Raw genomic sequence first — 23427 nt, forward strand, 5'->3', positions numbered from 1 at the left:
CCTATATATTTAATAACAAGTTTATGTAAGGAAAAAGAAGATGGGAGGGGCAAGATTTCCACACCTTGTTTTTAAGCTGTCTTCTTAGAGAGTCAATTCACAGCACCAAAAATTATTCATTAATTTATTTTTTAAAATTTTTGAGCAATATTTGAGAGCCAGGCACTGTGTTCTTCTGGGTACCATAATGCTAATGGAGCAGACAATATTTATTGAGGACTAGAAAAAAGTTAAGTTGAGAATCAATACTTTTAACAAGAATGGGGCCGGGCAGGATGGCTCATGTCTGTAATCTCAGCACTTTCAGAGGCCAAGGTGGGCAGATCACTTGAGCTAAGGAGTTCAAGACCAGCCTGGGCAACACGGCAAACCCCCGTCTCTACAAAAAATACAAAAATTAGCCAGGCATGGTGGCACAGGCCTGTAATTCCAGCTACTGAGGAGACTGAGGTAGAAGGAGGATTGCTTGAGCCCTGGAGGTCAAGGCTGCAGTGAGCTGTGATTGTGCCACTGCACTCGGCTTGGGCAACAGAGTGGACCCTGTCTCAAAAAATACATAAACAAAAAGGGGAATGAGTTTGAACTCATGATTGTCATATGTGAGTATATGTATGCAAGTGTGGGTGTGTGCATGTGTGCATATTTTTCTTAGCGCTATCACTGAAAGAGCCTATAAATATAATACCGCAGTAGCAAAGGCCATCTTGGCACTAACCACAAACCATTTCTAAGAGAACATCATCTTTTTGGAAAACTGGCTGATACCAGGGCTGAGGCTGGGGAAATTCAAGAGGAACCTGGATCATTTTATGTCAGAAAGTAAGAAAATGCTTATAAATCGACAGTGAAAAGGGCACAGAAGCCAGCAACAAGGGGCCCCCCAATGAACAAATTTAAGGCAAATTGAATATTGAAATAAATGCAGACAATAATATATTATAAAATATTGAAAATGAAATCCATTAGTCTATACTAATAATAAATACAGCCATGCATTGAATAATGACATTCAGGTCAACAACAAACCACATATAAGGTGGTGGTCCCACAAGATTATAATACCATATTTCTATTGTAACTTTTCTATGTTTAGATAAGTTTAGATACACAAATACTTACCATTGTGATACAGTTGCCTACAGTCTTCAGTATGGTAGCCTAGGAGCAATAGGCATACCACCCAGGTTTGTGTAAGTATACTCCATGATGTTTGCACAATGACAAAATCACCTAACAATTCATTCTCAGAACATGTCCTCATCGTTAAGCAATGCATAATTGTATATACATAAATGAATGAGTGGATACATACAAATGTACATACATGCATAGAGCAAGTAAGTGAATGGGAAAGAAAGGAGACCTCTCTTCCTTCATTAAAAAGCCAGTTAATGAATGTGGAGGGAGCAGTGGGGTTGGAAAATAACCATTTTGCTTCCAGAAGAGTAAAGACTGGATCAAGCAAAAATCTTCAGCAATATCAATGGATGCTAAACTTAGGGTATGAAAGTTGTTGAGGTGCAAAGTATTAGCAGGGCTTCAAAGTGTCTATTTACTAATTATTTATTAGATGAAAAAATTAAAAAAACACTATGGGAAAAATGCGTTGTATCCCACTATGTCTTAACTGTGGCATCAAATTAAAATCATCATTCCTGAGAAGGAACCATCGTTTATGCAGTATTCTAGCAGGAACATACAACCTGAATATAATCATGAGAAAATATCAAACTCAAGGAACATTCTATAAAAATATGAATTAAATATATATTATACTAATAAATTATAATACATTTTATGTGTAGCAATATTGTAAAATTTTATTGCATAGTAATTTATTCTGATTTATATTTTACCATGATTTGTAATGATATGTCATAATCTAATCAATTACAATATTGTATCTATTATTATATACTATATGTATAATACATTAAACAAATATTTTGTATATTTTTATTACTTATACATTATGTATTTGCATATAATATACTATATGTCATAGTATTTACATATTATGTGTTTTTAATATAATATGCTCTATAAATATATGTAGTATGCTATAAATTAAAACATATTATATATTATATATTGTTATATATTATAGTTATAGAATATATTATAATCACATATTGCAATCAAACATGTTAATGACATTTTTTATTTTATATATTCTAATATAAATTCTAAATTATAATCTATAATTATATTATAGAAAGACAATGAAGACTGGTAACTTTCAAACTAAAGGAGACTAATGAAGACTAAAGAGAAATGACTAATGCTTTCAGCTTTCAAAAATATACAACTAAATTATTGAAGTATAAAAGCATATGAATTATGCAAGCTACTCTCAAATACTTCAGAAAATACATTTTTACATATTGAGAGAGAAACAGAGGAAGATGATAAAACAAATGTAAAAAATGTGAAAAATTAGTGAACCTGGATGGAGAATATACAGTTATTTTCCATATTTTTTAAGTTTGAAATTATTTGAAAAAATTCATTACTTCAGAAGAAGACTGAAATGGAAGAGGGGAAACATGACTCTTTACAAATTTTCATACTATTTTGCTACATAAGATGTCTCTGCATTTCTCTTATTTTTTTACAAAATCCAATAAATAAATAGTCAAGGAAAAAAATGGGATATAGCTTTTAAAAAATGCCGCAAAGGGCCAGGTGCAGTGGCTCACACCTGTAATTCTCGCACTTTGGGACGCTGAGGTGGGTGGATCACGAGGTCAGGAGATCAAGACCATCCTGGCTAACACAGTGAAACCCCATCTCTACTAAAAATACAAAAAATTAGGTGGGTGTAGTGGTGCACACTTGTAGTCCCAGCTGCTCGGGAGGCTGAGGCAGGAGAATAGCTTCAACCCAGGAGGCAAAGGTTGCAGTGAGCCGAGATTGCACTACTGCACTCCAACCACGGCGACAGAGCAAGACTCTGTTTAAAAAAAAAAGAAAAAAATGCTCCAAAGAACAGGTACCATAAGAGCTGAATGATGAGGAACAGCTCACAAGGGCACTGAATCAGGCTGACATTTCAGGCAGAGCAACAGCGTCACCCACATCACAGAAGACCTGAGATCCATGGCATGTTAAAGAATCAGTCAACACTAGGCCGGGCACAGTGGCTCAAGCCTGTAATCCCAGCACTTCGGGAGGCCGAGGCGGGTCGATCACGAGGTCAAGAGATCGAGACCATCCTGGTCAACATGGTGAAACCCCGTCTCTACTAAAAACACAAAAAATTAGCTGGGCATGGTGGCGTGTGCCTGTAATCCCAGCTACTCAGGAGGCTGAAGCAGGAGAATTGCCTGAACCCAGGAGGCACAGGTTGCAGTGAGCCGAGATCACGCCATTGCACTCCAGCCGGGGTAACAAGAGCGAAACTCTATCTCAAAAAAAAAAAAAAAAAATCAATCAACACTTAATAGTAGGAAATAGTTTTCTGGGAAATATACCTATAAACATCCTCACACAATGAGCACACTTTGTAGTCATGAAGGAGAGGCAGTGAATAAGCATGGAGGTGGCCAGGTGCGGTGGCTCACAGCTGTAATTCCAGTACTTTGGGAGACCGAGGTGGGCAGATGACTTGAGCTCAGGAGTTTAAGACCAACCTGGGCAACATGGAAAAACACTGTCTCTACCAAAAATACAAACGACCAGCTGGGTGCGCACCTGTGGTCCCAGCTACTCAGGAGGCTGAGGTGGGTGGATTGCTTGAGCCCAGGAGGTGGAGGCTGCAGTGGGTCAAGATCACACCACTGCACCCCAGCCTGGGTGACAGAGTAAGACCCTGTCTCAAACACTTACAAAAAAGTAAGCATGGAGATAAACCATTCAAGGTCTGAATGTAGACTTCTGTTGCCATCTGAAATTTGGTTTTGTTATGTTTAAAATGAGTGTAACACCCACTCCCCAAGGGTGACTGTAATTCATGAGATGATATATACACACAGAGCCTGCTAGATAAATGCTGGTATGCTTCTTTCTCACTTTTTTTTTCCCCAGAGAAATTGGGTGGAACTCTTAACACTGAGATAGATTTTCCTGTAGGGCTTATGGAGATCATCTTTTTACTTTAAGGTTTACATGTATGAGATCTTAATTGTGAGCTTTATTAGATTATCTAATATATCTGTTAGTTAAAATCTATGTAAAACGTAACTCAATTATACACACACAAATGGACTGACAGCAAGTCGCATATTGAGAAAAATTCCAGTCCTATTTACATTAAGAGAAACCTGGACATGGTCAAAAAATAGCATTGGCAATACAGTGCTGAAAGCTATTACCTGACGTGGCTGCTTGTACCACATGCTGTTCATTGATTCATCAATCTACAAGGAACTTGAGTATCAAATTAGGAAGACTGCATGACTCCAGAGAAGAATGCAGTGACAGTGTGGTGTCGCCACAACGTCAAGGCCCCCCAGCTCAGACTGTCTGTAAAGCCAAAGTGTGTATGGGTCACCTGTAAGCCCAGATCTGCTCTGACTACATTACCACCTTCTTGAGCATTTAGCTCAGTTTCACCTGCAAGTCTTCCTGAAGGTTAAACAGAGCCCAGTTCACTAGCAACGGTCTTAAGATAAGCCTTAGCGTCCGGACCCAGAAGGGCACTCATCACAGCACAACTGATGTAGCCAACAGTGAGACTTGCAAGCTGTTACTAGGTGTAGCAAGTTGGAATGAGGTAATCACAAGCTAGGCAAGCTTAACTAATGTGTTAAAGGCGTCCTGCAGCCCGGCTTCTTGCATTGCAGCCAGTTTGGAAGAGGCAACCACAGAGTGTGCCAGCTGGATGTGCCTGGATATAAAGAATATAGTGTCCCTTGCAGAAGAAGCTCAAAGAGGGTGTTGAAACATTGGTGTAACATTGATAGGCTCTTTTGCCCCAGTCCAAACCACTAAACATGCATTGAACGCCTGTTCTATATCCCTGTTGAACTGAGGTATTTGGGGCAAAAGGCTAGATATCTAAAAATGAGTGCTATAATAGTCATTAACTACTATATGTCTAGACCAGCCATTCCTTGTGATTCGATAAGTCAATATCATCATGTTCAGTAATTGTGTGTTTTAAGTCCAGTTAGCAAATGTTTTCCAAGTGGCTCCTCTTAGCCAGATCCTGTGTCAGTTGGAAGCATACAATCAGCCTCAAAATGTTTAACATCTACTGGGAAGTCAAAAGAGGACATTAAATAGCACACAAGGAAACTGCATGCATCATAAGAGAATAAACCATTACCAAGAGAAGACTGAAGAGATTAATATTTATTGTAGGATCTAGGAAGGCTTCACAGGTCTGGCCACGTAAACTGTGACTTAAAGATAGACAAGGAGGATTTCAGGAGGCTCAAGACAAGGGAATGCTCAGCCTAGGCCTGGAAAGGAACAAAAATGCTTTGCAGGTGGAGGATGCAAAAATGGCAAAGCAAGAGAGGTCTGGAGCTATATGGAATGCTTCTGGAAGGGGAGGCCTAAGGTGATGAAGAGCATGGAGTAAATAAAGAAGTGTGGAGGGGCAATGGGAAGCAAAGATGGAACATTAAGCAGGAGGCAGCTGATTTTATGACAATGTAGGCTGAATTGTAGGGTGCTGGAAAGTACAAAAGCAATCAGTCAGTTCACAGTTAGTGAAAAATAGATGAAAATGGCCAGCATGGATTTCAGCCTCAAACTACAGGTTTCCATTACCACCAGTGTGGCTGTAATCTAGGAACTGCAGCCTCTAACAAATATTCAAATACTGGAAGAAGAAACATCAGTGATCATAATTGGATAGAATTCCAATAATGTAACCCTAGCAAGGTTAACACAAATTGCAAATTAGGAGTTAATTTGCTCTAGAAACTTGTCTTTTGGAATATCACCAATAATATTTGTATAAAGTATTCTATATATGTACGAGGCTATTGATATTTATTTTATCTGCAAGTATGAGTTCCATTAATGTCAGACAGGGCCAGGAACACACAATTAACACATAGAAACAGCTAAAAACCAGATGGACTGATTAGATTAGATCATAACTAATTTTCTCTTAAGTCTTCCTATCCCAGTTCTGGAAATGCCGACCTTCACCTTCAACTCTATGCATCAGCGTTTCCTGCCCTTGCTCTCAATTTGACCTAAGTGCATTTCTGCAAACGTCTGTAACGTCTCTACGATGACTAAGTTTTAATTATCATAGAAGAATTACAATAACTTCCTCCATTTTCCCAATGTCTCTACTGATTTTTGTCATGATTCAGGATTCATAAAAACCCAAATTGTCCAATAAATATACTGTCAGGAAATCATTCCAGTAATCTCAAAGGCTTAAGTGAGAAAAGCCTGGGGTCTGCCTCATTTATTGCTATACCCCTGCACTGAGTGACTATCTTATCATCACTGTATTATAGCCACTTGAATATTCATTGAAAGATTTGAGTAAATAAACGAATTTGTCCCTACTGACTTAAATTAAAAATAATTTTGCTCTCTGCTAGAGTTCTTGTTTTGTTTTATAACATACTGCTTTATCTTGCATCTATTTATATGTATGTTCTTCAGCTTTTCAATGAGCTTGTGAAATTGTGGATAGGGACCCTGCTATTCACCCACATATTCCCCTGGTAGAATGCCTTACACCAAGCAAGTATAGTCAGCCCTCCATATCCCTGGAGCCAACCAACTGATGAATCAAAAAGATTCAGTAAGTAAATAAATACAACAATAAAGATAATATAAATAAAAACCAATATAGTCTAACAACGATTTGCATAGTATCATAAGGAATGTAGAGATGATTTAAAGTATACAGGAGGATGTGTGTAGAATATTACAGCACTTTATTTAAGGGACTTGAGCATCCTCTGATTTTGGTGTCCTTAGGGGTCCTGGAACCAATCTTTTGCAGACACTGTATTTGTATTCATTAACTATTTGTTGAATACATAATTAATAAAGCAAATGCTTAATCATATCAATGTGTTCAAATTAAATCTCACTTAAAAAATTTAAATTTTCCATCTTTTCTGAGATAATTTATGATCCCATTTTTGTTCTTCTTTAACAAAGAGGAGATAATTCCCAGTAATTCCCTCTCCCACAAAGCCAAGGTCTTTTTTAAAAAAAAAAATTCTTTGGGGCCAGGTATTATAGCTCACACCTGTAATCCCAGCACTTTGGGAGACTAAGGTAGGAGGATTGCTTGAGCTCAGGAATTCAAGACCAGCCTAGGTAACATAGCAAGACCTTGTCTCTACTGAAAAAACAAAAACAAAAACAAAAGGCCCGCATGGTAGTGAGCACCTGTGGTCCCAGCTACCTGGGAGGCTGAGGTGGGCAGATTGCTTGAGCCCAGGACATGGAGGTTGTAGTAAGATACGATCATGCCTTTGCACTCCAGTCTGGGCAACAGGGTGAGATCCTGTCTCAAATAATAATAATAATTTATCTCTATGTCTTCTGGAAAGTACATCTCTTTTTCTATTTCTCTGTCCTCCTCCTACTTAGAAACATGAATTGAAATCTATGACTAAATAATAAGACCTCCAATTTTACTTTGTCATGGAAATTGTTTTGCAGGTTAAATTTCTCTGCCTCCTTCTTACACTTCCTTCAGAGCCTTATGAATGTAAGCACCCTCCCTAACATCTTTCCCTAAATAAATACCCAGCTCTCAGACTCCTCTGTCCCTTTCATTGTGTTCCTACGGATTGTTTTCTATTAGTACAAAAACATGTCGAAATGCTTTTTTTAAGGCCATTTTGCTAACAAGATTTTCCTCTTCTCCTAGGACCCGACCTTAACCAGTTCCTGATCACACTGCCAAAGGCTGTGTGTGTTTTATGCACTCTCTCTCTGATATCTCTGAATTGAAACTGCTATTGTCCTACTCATTTGTTCTTTTCCACAGCAATTGTCCCCAAGATACTCTAAGCACAGATTTCCAATTGTACTTGGAGAATTGTTTGTCAGAAATAAAATACTGTCTATGGTTTTATATTAAAGCATGCCATTGGCCCAGCATCATATATTCTATATGTCTAGCAGTAGTAGTCCTTGATTATTTTTCTTCATGTTCTATCCCAAAAGAACATTAAAACCTTAAGCATTGCTCTTTTTTTTTCAATTCACATCAAAAAATTTTCATCATAATTTTAAATACTTAAAATGATCTAACTTCATATGCATCATAGCTATTGACATTTTAAAATGAGGCCATAATGTCCCTGTTTTAAATCTACCAAGTGGAATTTGAACGCTATAGCAACTTGAAGTTCATCATCTTCCATTTACCCAAACATGAATAGACTCTTCTTTAATTGGTAGACATTTCATACCCTTTCTCCTTAAACTCACACTCACTGTGCTTCCCCCTCACCATTTTTGTGAATTACAAAGTTATGCTTAAGAATATTGTATTTATCATCCTTCCCCTATATTAAAAATATATACAATTAAATTTATATTTAAAATTTTTTTGACAATAAGCTTCTAAGTGTTGGATTACTACTCTGATTATTTATTCACAGATGTTTGATATATCATAAATAAAACAGAAAGTGATAAATAATGAATATAAAAAATTACCTCTTAATAATCTAGGTATAGCAGATGTCTTTTCAATAAGTTCAGTTGTCTGTGGCTGAATCTTACCTTCTGTTAGACTATGGCAGCCAGCAGCATTAATGCTAACTATTCCTAGCTTTCATCTTCATAGGCTGTTTACATAAATAAGTGAAAATGGAAGTAGACCTGTTACAGCAATGACTTTATTCTTTGAACTCCAAGTTATTGGCAAATATCACATTATTTATCACTTTACATAATTTTTAATGATCTACCAGCTGACAGTGCAATCATGTCCTCCTTTAATTTGATCAAAAGCAAAGAATTTAAACATAGCCATCATCTGAGTCACCTGTCATTACAGTCATTTACTGTCACAATTTCTTTTAAGTACAGCAGAAAGGCTTTACTGAGACTCAACAAAGAACTATTACTTATGCCTCAGACTCATCCACTTAAAGGCACCTTCTTTGGTCTAAAATACTCACAAAGAGTTGGAAAATGACCTTCAACGATGCAATTTTTTATAAAGTGATCTTGCTTTATCACCCAATCAAAATATATTTTTGTCAAAACTTTGAGCTTACAGATTTAGAATTTTGTTGGTGGAAACTGCCCATCATATAGTCTAAATGGCAAACTAGTCCTCATCATCAAACCAACTAGTCAAATCAGACTTCCTGTGTCCATTCAAATACACATATTATTATGCATCCCCATGACAACTACGTCACTTCTGAATACAGAACACCAACACAGGCCACCATACCTTATTTCTAAGGCCATGTGGTATTCTTCATAGAGATATGAGTTATGGAAAGATGTGAAGCCCTATTTTGGGTTTGTGATGCCTTAATTGGAGGATGCCTTGCTGAAACCAATATCAGACTATTCCTTTGTAAGCTGCCTCAGAGGTTTGTACACTTGGGGCATAGTAAGATGCTGGTGTATGCAAGGTATTCCCTAACTTGGTTAAAATGAGCAGAGGGCAAGTGAGAAAGGGTAAAGGGAACCACCATGACATTTTTACTGCAGGTGTGTTCTCAGGCAGATCAGCTTAAGGGAATTGTCCAGAGAGATGCAAGGTAAGGCTCTGGAAAAGTCTTGTAAAACTGTGGTGCCCATGGACCTCTCATCAAGTCTTCATCTACCCATAAACACATAAAACAAACAGCTGTGTTTACTGAGATGGGAAACAAAGGAACTTAAAAATGTCATCTGATTCAAGAAATGATTAAATAGATATTTTAAAGAGCACCATAGCTTCAAACTATCAATACCTTTTTTTTTTTTTTTTTTTTGAGATGGAGTTTTACTCTGTTGCCCAGGCTGGAATGCAATGGTGCAATCTTGGCTTACTGCAACCTCCACCCCCCGGGTTCAAGTGATTCTCCTGCCTCAGCCTTCCGAGTAGCTGGAATTACAGGCACCCACCACCATGCCCAGCTAAGTTTTTTTGTATTTTTGGTAGAGATGGGGTTTCCCATGCTGGCCAGGCTGGTCTTGAACTTCTGACCTCAAGTAATCTGCCCCCTTCAGCCTCCCAAAGTGCTGGGATTACAGGCATGAGTTACCATACCCAGCCAATACTTTTAAATACGTTTTTCATCACTCATACAATAACTATCCTTCCTATTAAGTAACTTGGGAAACAATATATAAGGCTCCTAAGTCTGTCTTTCTAACTTGAAGAATGTCAGTCTAACTTTTTATAGTCCTCTCCAGAACTTACAGTTCTGCATAATAAACATTATAAATATAAAGCAGAGTGAGAAAAGGTAAAATATAAATGTGGAGCAGGAACAATGACTCAGCAGGCTAAGTGCCTCAAAATGGCCCTTGTTGTTTAAAACACATTAGGACTTAAATTTTCTGCAAATACAAAACTGAACCAACTGTGGCCATTCATTACTACCTGTAATAATAACAGCAGTTATTTAGAAAAGCAGTTAAATCCAGGAGATGCAATAAAACCAATTGGAACACTCAAAAGGAAATGATGTCAAACAAAATAATTTATATATAAACACTTGAGTAGCGTGACTCACATGGTTTTGAAAGGGAAAAATGATCAGCTTAGCTTACATGTATATATATATATATATACATACACACATACCTACATATATACATGTATACATACACACATATACATATTCGTTATTTCATTGAGATCCAATTACACTTACCGCCTCAGTATGAATAGGATGCACAGCAAAAAGCAATGCCGTTACAAAAGCAAGTCCACGATTCTTGAAGACAGTTATATCACAGGTGTACATCAGCACAAGAGTCACTAAGCAGTGTAAAATTATATTTACTGCATGAAAGTAGAATGGGTTCATACCAGTCAAAAATATGTTTAGCCTGTTAAAAAAAAAGAAAAAAGAAAAAAACTGCATTTACAAACTCAACGTAAGCACAAGGAAAGCAGAGGGAATCCATCATTTAAAAAGATAAGCTATTGGATTAATGATTTTTAAATGATTCCCAACATTGGGTTAATTTTTATCTTCAGGTATGTATCACAGTTTTCCTATTTCAGAATTGTTTAATGAGCAGAAATCCATGCATATACAACCCAATATTATTTCAGGGAACTTTGGTCTCACTGAGAAGGCAGGCAAACAGGTGCTGAGCCTGTCTGTCCCTCACTCTGTGGCTAATGCAAATACACTCCCTTAATATTCTTGCTTTCATTGCTGGGTCTTCCTAAGCAACCGAGTGTTGAAAGTCCAAAGGGCCGTGGGTCAGAGTCACAGACACTGGAGATGAACAGAAACCATGAAACTACGACTGTAGTCACAGTTGGGACAAATGAGACATGAATGTATTCTCTCACCCATGCTGCCACCAGGAACCAGGTTTCCAGATGATGCATCTGGAAGCTTCATCTAACTACCACCCCACAAAGGAAGCTTTAGGGAACCTACACGCTATTACCAGCTGCAGCTGAAATGAAAAGATGAGCAAAAGGATCATGTTCCAGAATGTGCATGAAATGCTTTTTAACAAGAATTCCCACAGATCTCAGTACCTGATTTCTAAGACTATTGCAAAGAAACTGAAAGAGAACCACAAAGGGAAGGAAAAACAATTGTTCAACATCGTAAAAAAAAAATACTTTTATGAGACAGAAAAGCAGACTACAGAGACTTCTGAAGCTTGCCTTAAATTTAACAAAAGGACATAATGCACCCGATGGAGTCTGTGGGGTTACGGAAAAGACGCACTTGTGCAAGGTATGGTTCTTTTCAGGGAGCATCAATACCCTAGGTGGTCCTGACTATAGTTGTCTGTACTCTAGTCCATTTTACCAAAACAGCAATCCCAGGTCTTCAATTCTCAGGCCTTTGGTCTGCTTCTCTTATAGAAACAGCTCCTCTTTGCCAAAACAACTAAGAATAAAAAAGTCATCTTTAGAGATGACATACACATATTCTAAATAATTGACGTAGTTTGTGCACAGCTTTAATCTACAGAATTTTAAACATCTCAAGCTTTATTTGGACATATGAATGCAAATGTCATACTTACTAATAAACTCCATTTTCACTCCCACTGAAGTAATCAGAGTCCTAACTAAGCCTAGAAAAATGAATTGTTGAATTGTTGTATTGGATCCAACTCCAGGGCTCTGATGCAAAATTTGTTCCAGCTGTATGTTGGCAGACCCATGAGTCTGCACACACTGCAGCATCCTCAATACAGGAACCTGGTGGGAAATTACTCATCCACAGGGAAAAAGGAATAGGCAGTGGACTAGAGAACTCACAGGTCCAACTAAAGCAGGGAGACCAGCATGCCATTCCTGTGTAGGAGCACATACAAGGCAGCAGGGCTGCTTGAAGTCAGAAAGCTTGGGATGGGAGAATTGTTAAGGAAAGGCAAGATCAAGTGCCGGTCCTTGGAGTACTCGGATACAGTTCCTTAGGAGCCCACCCTTCTGAGGCTGATTTAACACTGTTTTCCACTTCATCAGGCTGAGGTTTCCAGACCAACTAAGCCATTCATTTAAAATTCATTCACACCAGTGACGATGATGAGAGAAAACAGGCAATCTCACATCCAATTGGTAGGTATCCAAATTGGAAGGTCTCTTGGTTGATAACATGCATCAGGTGCTTTAAAAGGAATCTACTTTTGACTAAAAATTCCACTTCCAGGAATTTTCTGTAAGGAAGTAACCAGAAAAGTTTGTATAAAATACAAAATATATATAAAGTATATACACACAAGTATATAAATATATATATATGCACATATACATATAAAAGATGGAGAGTAGGCTGGGTGCGATGGCTCAAGCCTGTAATCCCAGCACTTTGGGAGGCCGAGAAGGGTGGATCGCGAAGTCAAGAGATCGAGACCATCCTGGTCAACATGGTGAAACCCCGTCTCTACTAAAAATACAAAAAATTAGCTGGGCATGGTGGCGCGTGCCTGTAATCCCAGCTACTCAGGAGGCTGAGGCAGGAGAATTGCCTGAACCCAGGAGGCGGAGGTTGCGGTGAGCCGAGATCGCGCCATTGCACTCCAGCCTGGGTAACAAGAGCGAAACTCCGTCTCGAAAAAAAAAAAAAAAAAAAGATGGAGAGTAAATGTACAAGAATGCATCTCATAGTGTAAATAGTGTAAATCAGGCGTCCCCAAACTTTTTACACAGGGGGCCAGTTCACTGTCCCTCAGACCGTTGGAGGGCCGCCACATACTGTGCTTCTCTCACTGACCACCAATGAAAGAGGTGCCCCTTCCTGAAGTGCGGCAGGGGCTGGATAAATGGCCTCAGGGGGCTGCATGCGGCCTGAGGGCTGTAGTTTGGGGACGCCTGGTGTAAATTGTAAAAATGGCAATAGTGAGAAAGGCAAGACATCTAACAAACCAAATCCTTGATAAATTTGACTATTCTCAAGCATCCCAAAATTTAGATAATAAATTTGGACTACAAATAATAGCACCGCTTCTTAAAAGAGGACAAAAGGTTTATTTTTGCAAAGTATTTATTATTCAACCATTTGAAATCTAAAAAGCATTATTAAGGATGGCATTATTACTATATTACCATACTCTTATCAGATATTTAACATATATCCCTTTCTCCTTCCAAAAAATGTATAAAGGGCTGGGCGCAGTGGCTCATGCCTGTAATCCCAGCACTTTGGGAAGCCACGGTGTGTGGATCACCTGAGGTCGGGAGTTCAAGACCAGCCTGACCAACATGGAGAAACCCCGTCTCTACTAAAACATACAAAATTAGCCAGGCATGGTGGTGCACACCTGTAATCCCAGCTGCTCAGGAGGCTGAAGTAGGAGAATCACTTGAATCTGGGAGGCGGAGGTTGCGGCGAGCCAAGATTGCACCACTGCACTCCAGCCTAGGCAACAAGAGTGAATCTCTCTCAAAAAACAGACAAACAGCAACAACAACAACAACAACAACAACAACAACAACAACAACAACAACAAAAACCAGCATAAAATGGTAGACATGAGTCACCTTTATGGTTCATATCCATCATATCTGAAAATGTCCAGGCACTATCCACATTATTATTTCTTGAACTTAGTCAAGGCTTAGTCAACATCTTAAAAAATACTTTTGTGAGACAGAAATGCAGAACAGAGAGACTTCTGAAGGTTGATTTAAATTTAATAACAAGACATAATAAGCCCAATTGCATCTGTCGGGTTATAGAGAAAACACACTTGTACAAAGTATGGCTCATGCATCAGAAGCTTTAAAAGGTACACACCAGAATGCCTGATGTTTGAAGTAAATTCAGTTAGATGCCAAAATATAAAATAAATTGCTGAATGAGGAGCCCCTGCAGTAATGACGTAATGGTGTGAAAGTCCCTTACCTGGAACCTAACATTGATGAATCTAAGCTTTATGAAATCACCCTGAATCTGGAATTAGGAGTATTTTTTAAATATCTAAAAAGATGGAGAGTGAATTCTCCAAATTATAGACAAGTGAGCTTGAGACAAAATGCTAACAAAAGGTTCTAGCATATCCTACATGTGATCACAGAGAAAAGAATCTGATTCTGAGAGACAATATGGGTTCACGAAAAGGGGGTTCACTGATTAACCTCATAATTTAATAGAAAACGGGATGTGATAGATGCATTGCATCTTTATTTTAACAAAGGCATTTATCAAAATCTCTCTGCAAACAAAATAGCCTAAGACAGATTTGCAGCAAACACAAAGAGTAGTGAATAACCAATGTCTCCTTGGACTGAAATCTTCAGTGTATGTCACAGGGTTCTGATATTACCTCTGTTCTGTCATATATATATATATATATATATATATATATATATATATATGTGTGTGTGTGTGTGTGTGTGTGTGTGTGTATAATACATATATACATATGTATATATGTATATATATTATATTATATATATATATATTTTTTTTTCTTGGGGACAGTGTCTCGCTCTGCTTTCAGGCTGGAGTGCAATGATGAAATCTCAGCTCACTGCAACCTCTGCTTCCCAGGTTCACATGATTCTCCTGCCTCAACCTCCTGAGTAGCTGAGACTACAGGCGCCCACCACCACACCTGGCTAATTTTTGTATTTGTAGTAGAGACAGGGCTTCATCATGTTGGTCAGGATGGTCTCAATCTCTTGACCTTGTGACCCACAGGTCTTGGCCTCCCAAAGTACTGGGATTACAGGCATGAGCCACTGTACCTGGCCTTTATCCAGTATTTTTATCAAATGTTTAATGAACCTATACAGTATATTCTTATCAAGATTACAAAATGCCTTTATCTGGAAAGGAGAGTTAATATGTTGGAAGACTAGCTGACATTCACAAAGAGTTTAAATGGCTGAAATTGTTAGCTAATTCTAACAGGATTAGACAGAATAGTGGTAAGAGTAAATACTAGCATGGGGATATACAAGAGAACAAAATACTTGCAGTCTAGATTAAAACTGTACATAGATAATTGCCTGAAGCTTTTATTTGCCTTCAACCCAAGAGTTAATATGTCTTGGTTATCAAAACAGACCAAACCAGACAGATAGGGAACTGCACAAGTCAAACAATTTTTATTTCAATTTACACAATCAGATATTTATTCAACATGTACTACATGTCAGATATGATTCAAGGTCCAAAGATACCAAGAGAAGTAAGACGTAGCATCTGTTCCCAAAGAATTAACAGCATAGTAGGAGCAGGCTAGGTAATTAAACAGCTAATTAAATATTAAAGAATTCTGGCAATGGAAGAACCTACCAGGTGCAGAGATGGGGAAGAGGGAGGTATTCTACCTGAGGATGGGAGAGACAAGATAGGTGGTATCCAATGCGGGGCAGCAGACCCTCAGAGTGCTTTTTAAACACAGAGCACCTTCCCAGAAGAACTTCAGGACGCTAAGTGGAGAGGCAAGACCCTCAGAAATGATGTCTCTTGAATGTAGGTTTGAGGAAATGGAAGATGCTCAGCCTAGAGAAAGATGACAGAAATGATGCCAAGTTCTCCAGGGGAAAAGATCTTTGGCACATATATGGCTAGATCCATAGTGTTTAGCAAAATGCCTCATTCATGATTATCACACAATAAGCATTTGGATTAATGAATACACATGAATGAATGAATGAATGAATGAATGAATGAATGAAAGTAATTCTAAAGGAATGCACTTACTCTAAGTAGCTCCCTAGGGAAAAACTACAAGTCAATAAAGATGTTGCAAACTGGTTTCCCAAAGGCTAAGTTTAGCCTGCAGGTTGTTCTGTTTCACTTTCATACCTCTTTTCTATTTACCAGGTGGCTTCACATAAAAATTTCCAGCTTCGGCCGGGTGCTGTGACTCAAGCCTGTCATCCCAGTACTTTGGGAGGCCGAGGCAGGTGGATCACGAGATCAGGAGTTTGAGACCAGCCTGACCGACATGGTGAAACCCCGTCTCTACTAAAAATACAAAAATTAGCTTGGCATGGTGGCATGCGCCTGTAATCCCAGCTACTCAAAAGTCTGAGGCAGGAAAATTGCTTGAATTCAGGAGGCAGACATTACAGTGAGCCAAGATCACGCCACTGCACTTCGGCCTGGGCAGTGGAGTGAGACTCTGACTCAAATAAAGGAAGAAAAGAAAAATCCAGCTTCTCTTGAAATATTAGAAGTCCTGACAACTCTGGGCCTACATGGCTAAACGGAAGTATCTATGTGTCCATCTCAAGAGGACAAGGGCTCAGAAATTGCCATAGTCTCTACTAATTCCTATCGTACTCCTAACCTGAAAACATTCATTTATCATTATGCACACATTTTTTTTTTGGTACAGTAAAGAGGAAAATGAAATATTTCTTGAGCCTACATGACTACCACACATGGGCAATAAAACAGTCAAAATGACTGCTTGGAGAAAAATGGAAAAAAAGCATATTTCTGGAAGAGGAGAATATTCTCGTGTGCCTAAAAGGGAAAGTATTACAACATAACCTCACACCCACCTCACTTCCCTCACTTACTCTAAGATCAGCCTGACCCTTTTAGCATTTGAATTTTCAACTTTTAATATGCAAAGTACTGAGAGGCAGGCTTCAGCTCCAGGTAGGAAGTAACACTGAAGCTAGTACACATTTAAACACTTAGAATTATATCAGGTACTTGGATAACTAGAAATGTCCACACAGAAGAATAATGACAACCCATATGAAACACCGTCTAAAAAGAACAATCTCAGGTTCCGTATCACCCTGAATGTACCCTTATGAAAGTACTTAACCAAGTTTTTAAAAAATTCATTAACTATATTCCTCAAACGTTTTGAGTATTTTTTCATACACTATGAGAAACTAATTTGTTTTTGTCATTGTATCCATCTCACTTAGCACACAAAAGATTTCTAAATAAAAATGTACTGAACTTACATTAAGTTGACGTGGGATCATCTTTCCCTTTTGACTCTAAGAATTTCTCATTTTACTTAATGTAGACTTCATTCTTCATTTTAAACCAGGCCAAGCGGTAGGAAATTAAATATTTTTTTCTGAAATAAACTTAATAGCCATCCCTCACTATCTGAAAACCTCCCAGAGTTTGGCAAATATGAACCTAAATTGCCCCTTTTCCATCTGAACTCCCTCTTTCTTCCTGTAAAACTGTACAGAAAGGTAAGGCCATGAGTTCTCAGCCATCTGATAAGCTGGTTTACAGCACTGCCATATCCCTCCCCAGGAAAGGGCACAGGATCACACAGTCTGGCACCAAAGGGGGTTGTGGGGTAGAGAGAAAGGGAGAAGAAAGAGCCATTGACTGCCTTCTGATTCCTCACTCCCACAACCTGGTGCTTAAAATAAAGTCCATCACTCTCTTTTAAGTTTCTTCTTTGACGACAGCTCTGGTTTAGGGAAAAAAAAAAAAGTAACAGTCTGTATTTGTGAAATAGAGACACATACTAGCTAATATACTAGAGTCCTTCCTCAAAATGAATGAATGAAACTCATTTGTGAAATAGAGACACATACTAGCTAATATACTAGAGTCTTTCCTCAAAATGAATGAATGAATGAAACTCAACTCCATGTCAATCAAATAGCTCTACCTCAAGGAACTGGCATAAGTCTGCAAACTGGGTAAGACATCATGACTCTCCATTGTGGTAACCCAAGCCTGATTCCTGGTCCTGAACCTGGAGTTTTCCTGGAATAAAGATCAAGCAAAATTTTAGAGGGCTGCTCATCTGCTTCATTCCTAGGGACAATATGATTCATTAGCTACCACCAATGATTGCTGTAGGTCAAAACATTCTCATTATCACTGTGTCCCAGAAGCCCATCATCGTCAAAGAACTCAGCTTGTCTTTGGCAGCTAAGCTCTGCCACTTGGTCTTTGGTACTCCTGGATCCCATCACCCCATGAAGTCAGAAAGTCCACCTCAACGGCAGCATCTCCCACATCACACCTGGCCTACAGAAGAGACCCACCAAAGAGCTTCTTGAAGTTGCAGGTGCTCCCTCAGCAATGTAATTCTCAAACTCTTGGAAAAGGGAAAGTCATCTGGCCCTCTCTGGGAATACAATGGAGGCATGAGAGGGTGTGTGTGCAGGTGGCATGTGATAAATGCATGCCAACATTCCTATCTCAAGGAGCCTTTGCATTCCTTTCTCTACATTATGCCAGAGAGATTTTGGCATCTCAACCTCATTAAACATGGGCCCCTATGAGTCCCAGCGGTTCTCCAGCATCTTAATCATCTGGTGTGGTAGTTGTAATTGTTGATTCTCTGATCCCACCCCAAGATATTCCAAGGCAATAGATCTGAATTAGGGCCCAGAGATCTGTCCCAAACAGCCCATGTGATTCAAAGCCAGGTGACACTCAGAACAATGGGAGACAGCTCTCAAATCTTAAGGAAAGGCTGCCAGGGTTGCCCAGCTTGCCAGAAAAGCCCAGGTTTTTCAGCCGTAACGTAACATACATTCTTTTCCGAAGAAATACAAACCAGGGAAAATAAAAAATTAAAAGTACCCCTTTATGATCTATTCCTGGTGTCTATAGTGATGGGTTCTCCAACACTTTCCGTGTGGGTTTCCAGAGCCCAATGCTAAGCACACAGCACATTCTCCTGTCTTCCTCTATTACTGTTCGTCTTTCTTTCCCCCACCCCTCTTGCCATCATTACAGCTCTCAAATGCTTATAAGAGGCATCCATAGTCTTCTTAGATCATTCAACCAATAAATAACAACATCTGGTTCTTCTCATTTTTCCTCTAAGGCAAATCCCTTTGGCCCTGAATCATTTTGGTTGCTCTTCTTCTGCATTCCCCTCAGTAGCAGGAATAAATCAGCAAGTCATCGTCACTTAATGTATCTGAAGTACCAAACGATGTAATTCCCAGGCACCAATGCAAACAACAGTGCAGAGGGGAGACTGAAACTCTGCAGCAAAAGCAAAATTCATGGCTTTGATTTGAGTCCAATGCATCACATCCTTATCTGGCTATGAGGAAGCTGCCCCATGGGAAAGCTGCTCCATGGGAAGCGAGGTTATTGTCACTGTCACATTAGTACACATTAGAGTAATAGTACAGCTATTAGAGTAACAATTGTACCAAAGAAAGGGTAAGGAAACTGAGGGCAGGAAGATCAGTAAACATATCTGGAAGGTAGAAGAAAATCCTCAAAAAGAGAGCCAGCAAATAATAAAAATTAGAACAGACCAAGGCCAAATATTTTAGTTTTAACTGAGCTGTCAATTTTTAGCATTTTGTTTTCTTTTAAACATGTGTGTTTGGTGCAGAACCTGTGTGTATGCAGCCTGACATCAACTCCCCAGAATTAACACAGACTTCCCAGTTTAGGGCAAAGTCCCCCACAAGACTCCTCACACTTCAGACATCAGCCACAAGTTCCCCAGGCCATTGGCACTTCTGACCAACTGGCTACATAATCAGGGCCTCTCATAACTCTCTCAATTTCGATCATTTCTTAGAACTCAGAGAAATTTGGAAACCTCATAATTATGGTTCTAGTTTTCTTATAAATGATACAAGTTAGAACCAGTCAAAGGAAGAAACCTATGGGACAAGGTCCAGGAGGGTCCTGTGTATAAATGTTCTGTTTCTTCAGGATGCTTCACCCTCCCAGCACATCAACCTCTGATTGATTGATGAACCAGGGAAGTTCAAGCAAACTTCAGTGTCCACAGTTCTTATTGGGTGTCCCAAAATGTAGGCATGATTGCTTGAATCACTGATCACATAACAACTCAATTTTCAGCCCCTCTTCCCTCCTAGGAGGTTGGGATACAGGAATAATATCACATGCCTTGCAGCCCCAATCCTCCAATCATATAATTGCTCTTTATACCACAGCCAGCCCTCATCCTGTAACCATCTATGAGCCCACCATGAGTCAACTCCTTTTTAACATAAACTTAGGTGTAATCCCAGGAGTCCAGCATGAATAATAATGATATTCTTTTCACTTGGGAAATTCCAAGGGATCAGAAGCTTCCTCCCAAGAATCCAAGACAAAGACCAGAAAAAAATCACTGTCATGTTAGTTTCTGTAATAAAATATTTTCAGGTCCTTGTATTCTATTTGATCCAATGAGGCCATTCCTCATAGAAAGCATAGGTATGGATGAATTTTAGGACCCTGAGATTGGGGTCCTAAAATTGTGACAAACCCCTGTAATTCTGGATTTTGAAGGTACAGCCGCCATCTCTCACCTTGAGCTTTGCAGCAACCATCTACCAACCATTTGTGCTTCAGTCTGCCACCCAAGAAGAGTAGGATCCCAAAGTGCCACAGGTCTTCAGTCTCTGACCTAGAGTTACAGTCCCGGCAAGTCACAATAGAACGTCACAGTCATACCTTTCAGAATCTCTCAGTAAACAGAACCCACTGGTATCCTCTGTATATATCTGAGGAAATTCCTAGTCTGCCTCCACTTTTCTCTTTGAAAGAGAAAGAACAAAGGTAAATTAGCCTAAAAGTAAACCAAGTAAACTTTTCTCTACATTATAATCAGGTAGCCTTACCTTAGTACTTACTTGAAAATTTTGAACATTTACCAAAAAAAAAATGATTCAGTCTTTAAAAATTTTATTTATTTTTAATTGACAAATAAAATTCCTTCTTTCAATGATTAGTCTTGAGTCCCTACTGTGCAAATCAGGCTTAGTTCTAGGTGCTACAGCTAAACCTCACGGAGCTTACACTGTAGTGAAGGGAGGTAAAAATCAACAATAAAAATGGTGGCAGACAGCATCATTCAGAGGAATACTAAGGCAAAGCAGGGTAAGGAAACAAGGGTAAAATACAGAGGAGTGTTTGCTACTTTAGACCACCTGGCCACCAGGGAAGGTCTCTGGGATGAAGTGACATGTATGCAGAAACCTAAGGTGTTGAGCGCACAAGACCTGCACAGATCTGGGGAAAAGCATTCAGGAAGAACCATCAACACATGCAAGGCCTTTGGTAGCAGTGGGTTTGGCCTGTGCAAAGAACAAGGGCTCTGGAATGCTGGTGCAGAGAACGATGTGGAGATTGGTAGACTAAGGTCAGAGAGGTAGCCACTGGGCAGATCAAAAAGGATGCTATAGAACAAAACCCGTATATTATCATTTGGGAAAGGAACACTGCCATTGTGTGGGCATGATCAGACACTCCTCACCCCTCTCTTTAAGTGAGATGACAACATACTCGAAGTTAGGAAAAATATGAATGTAGCTCCAAAGAAAGATAGAAAAGACACTGGTTGGTAATAATAAACTGCTTCAGAAGGTGACTTCCCAGCCTTCATTCAGGGACTCACCTATAAAAACCCTCATGAGTCCAAAAATATATCCCTCTCACTTTCCATCCCTCCTACACTACCAGACTGTAGTCTAAAGCATATCCTACCAGATTATAATCACAACCTCCTCCTCTTGGAGCTTCCAAGATAACCTTAGGGTGGCAAAAATTTTTCAAAGGCAGTTTTTCATTTTTCTTTATAAAATTTTTCTTGCCTCCAATCACAGTTTCCCTTGGCTATTTATGTCATTGAACATCCCAGACAATCTAGTCACATATCATACAGAATCTTCATTTGCTTCCTATGAGGGATTTAGAAAATAAATTTATCAGCCATGTAGCAACAGGCTGTATCAAATGAAATTCCACAGAAGTCAAATGAAAAGGAATAGAACCAAAAGGAACATATCACCATTTATTTAAGGTTGTGGGCATGAAGGTTAGTTGTGTTTATTTTCATGGTTGGCATACTATTTGTAACTAAAAGATGCAAACTGCTGCAAAAAACTTTCAAGATCAAACATTAAAATGTTGCAAATTCCGACAGATGCACATATTAAGATATTCTATTTTTTAGCTCAGACGTTTTAAACCACCCACTTTCACTCTTACAGTTCATAATACCACCAGAAGCCCTTAATAAAATAAAGCATTATAGCAAATATAATCTAATAGGCTAAACACAGAGAGAGAGACTCAGGAGTTTAAAGTCCTTTAATTTGCTTGGTTTCTCCATCTTTAACATTAAAAAAATCATTGGTTCTTGCTTGTTGAAGCAGACTTCCACTTGCTTACTGAATGGAATGGCACCGTAAACAATTCAGCAATATCTTCTTCCCAAGAGAAGAGGGGTATAAAATTAAAAAGCTAAGTTTCTTTTAAACCATTCAGGACCACTTTTTCAAGGGAGATGTTATAGATATCATAAGAGTTTGGTTCTGTGTCAATTCACTGTCTACAGGGTAGCTTAATGCGTTCTTGATTTCAGGCTTACAAACAGGTCATGGCCAGAGGATAAAGAAGCAAAATCTTAAAAAGAAAGTTACTGCTAGAGAGTCACAGATGTTTTGATTCTGTACCACTATGGTCCAAAAATATTCCTGCATGCTCTTGGGCATGGTCTTATGAAAAGAGCGAATCTGAGATTTGATTGGAAACAGAAATTCATTATAATTCTAAATCCACTTTAAAGAACACAAAGAGATGGTCATTTGTATCAGTTAGGGTTTGACTAAAAAAGCAGAATTACCAAGACTGATTCAGAAGAAGGTATGTACTACAGGGATCTGACCTTTTACAATTGCTGGAGCTGGTTAAATAGCCTATGTAAGTGTGATGCTTCTGTGTCTATAACTCAAGTTGAAAGCCAGGAGAGCAGCAGGGCCATTCTGGAAGAGAGAGTAAATGGACTTGAAGGAGGAGGAAGCAAGGGCAAGCTGGAACCCACAAGGATGAGCTAAAATATATGTCTGGTTCCCACTGCCTCTAAGGCTCCAACTGTAATAATGTAAGTGGCTTGCAAAAAGTCTGGCACTCTTTCCTGCAGAGCAGCATACCACACCTGCACATGATT

General features: G+C 38.9%; 1 protein-coding gene across 2 annotated transcripts in view; it reads right to left on the reverse strand.

Annotated features, from left to right (window-relative positions):
• The window catches only part of TMTC1 (transmembrane O-mannosyltransferase targeting cadherins 1), a 273230-nt gene that overhangs the window by 244973 nt on the left and 4830 nt on the right, over positions 1-23427 (reverse strand). For both annotated transcript variants that reach the window (XM_039472167.2, XM_010337431.3), the window contains exon 2: positions 10770-10947. In XM_039472167.2, the coding sequence (XP_039328101.1) occupies positions 10770-10947 (178 nt within the window). The remainder of the gene's footprint in view (positions 1-10769; positions 10948-23427) is intronic.

Source organism: Saimiri boliviensis, chromosome 7 (genome assembly GCF_048565385.1).
Source record: "Saimiri boliviensis isolate mSaiBol1 chromosome 7, mSaiBol1.pri, whole genome shotgun sequence".
In the NCBI taxonomy this organism is placed as follows: domain Eukaryota; kingdom Metazoa; phylum Chordata; class Mammalia; order Primates; family Cebidae; genus Saimiri; species Saimiri boliviensis.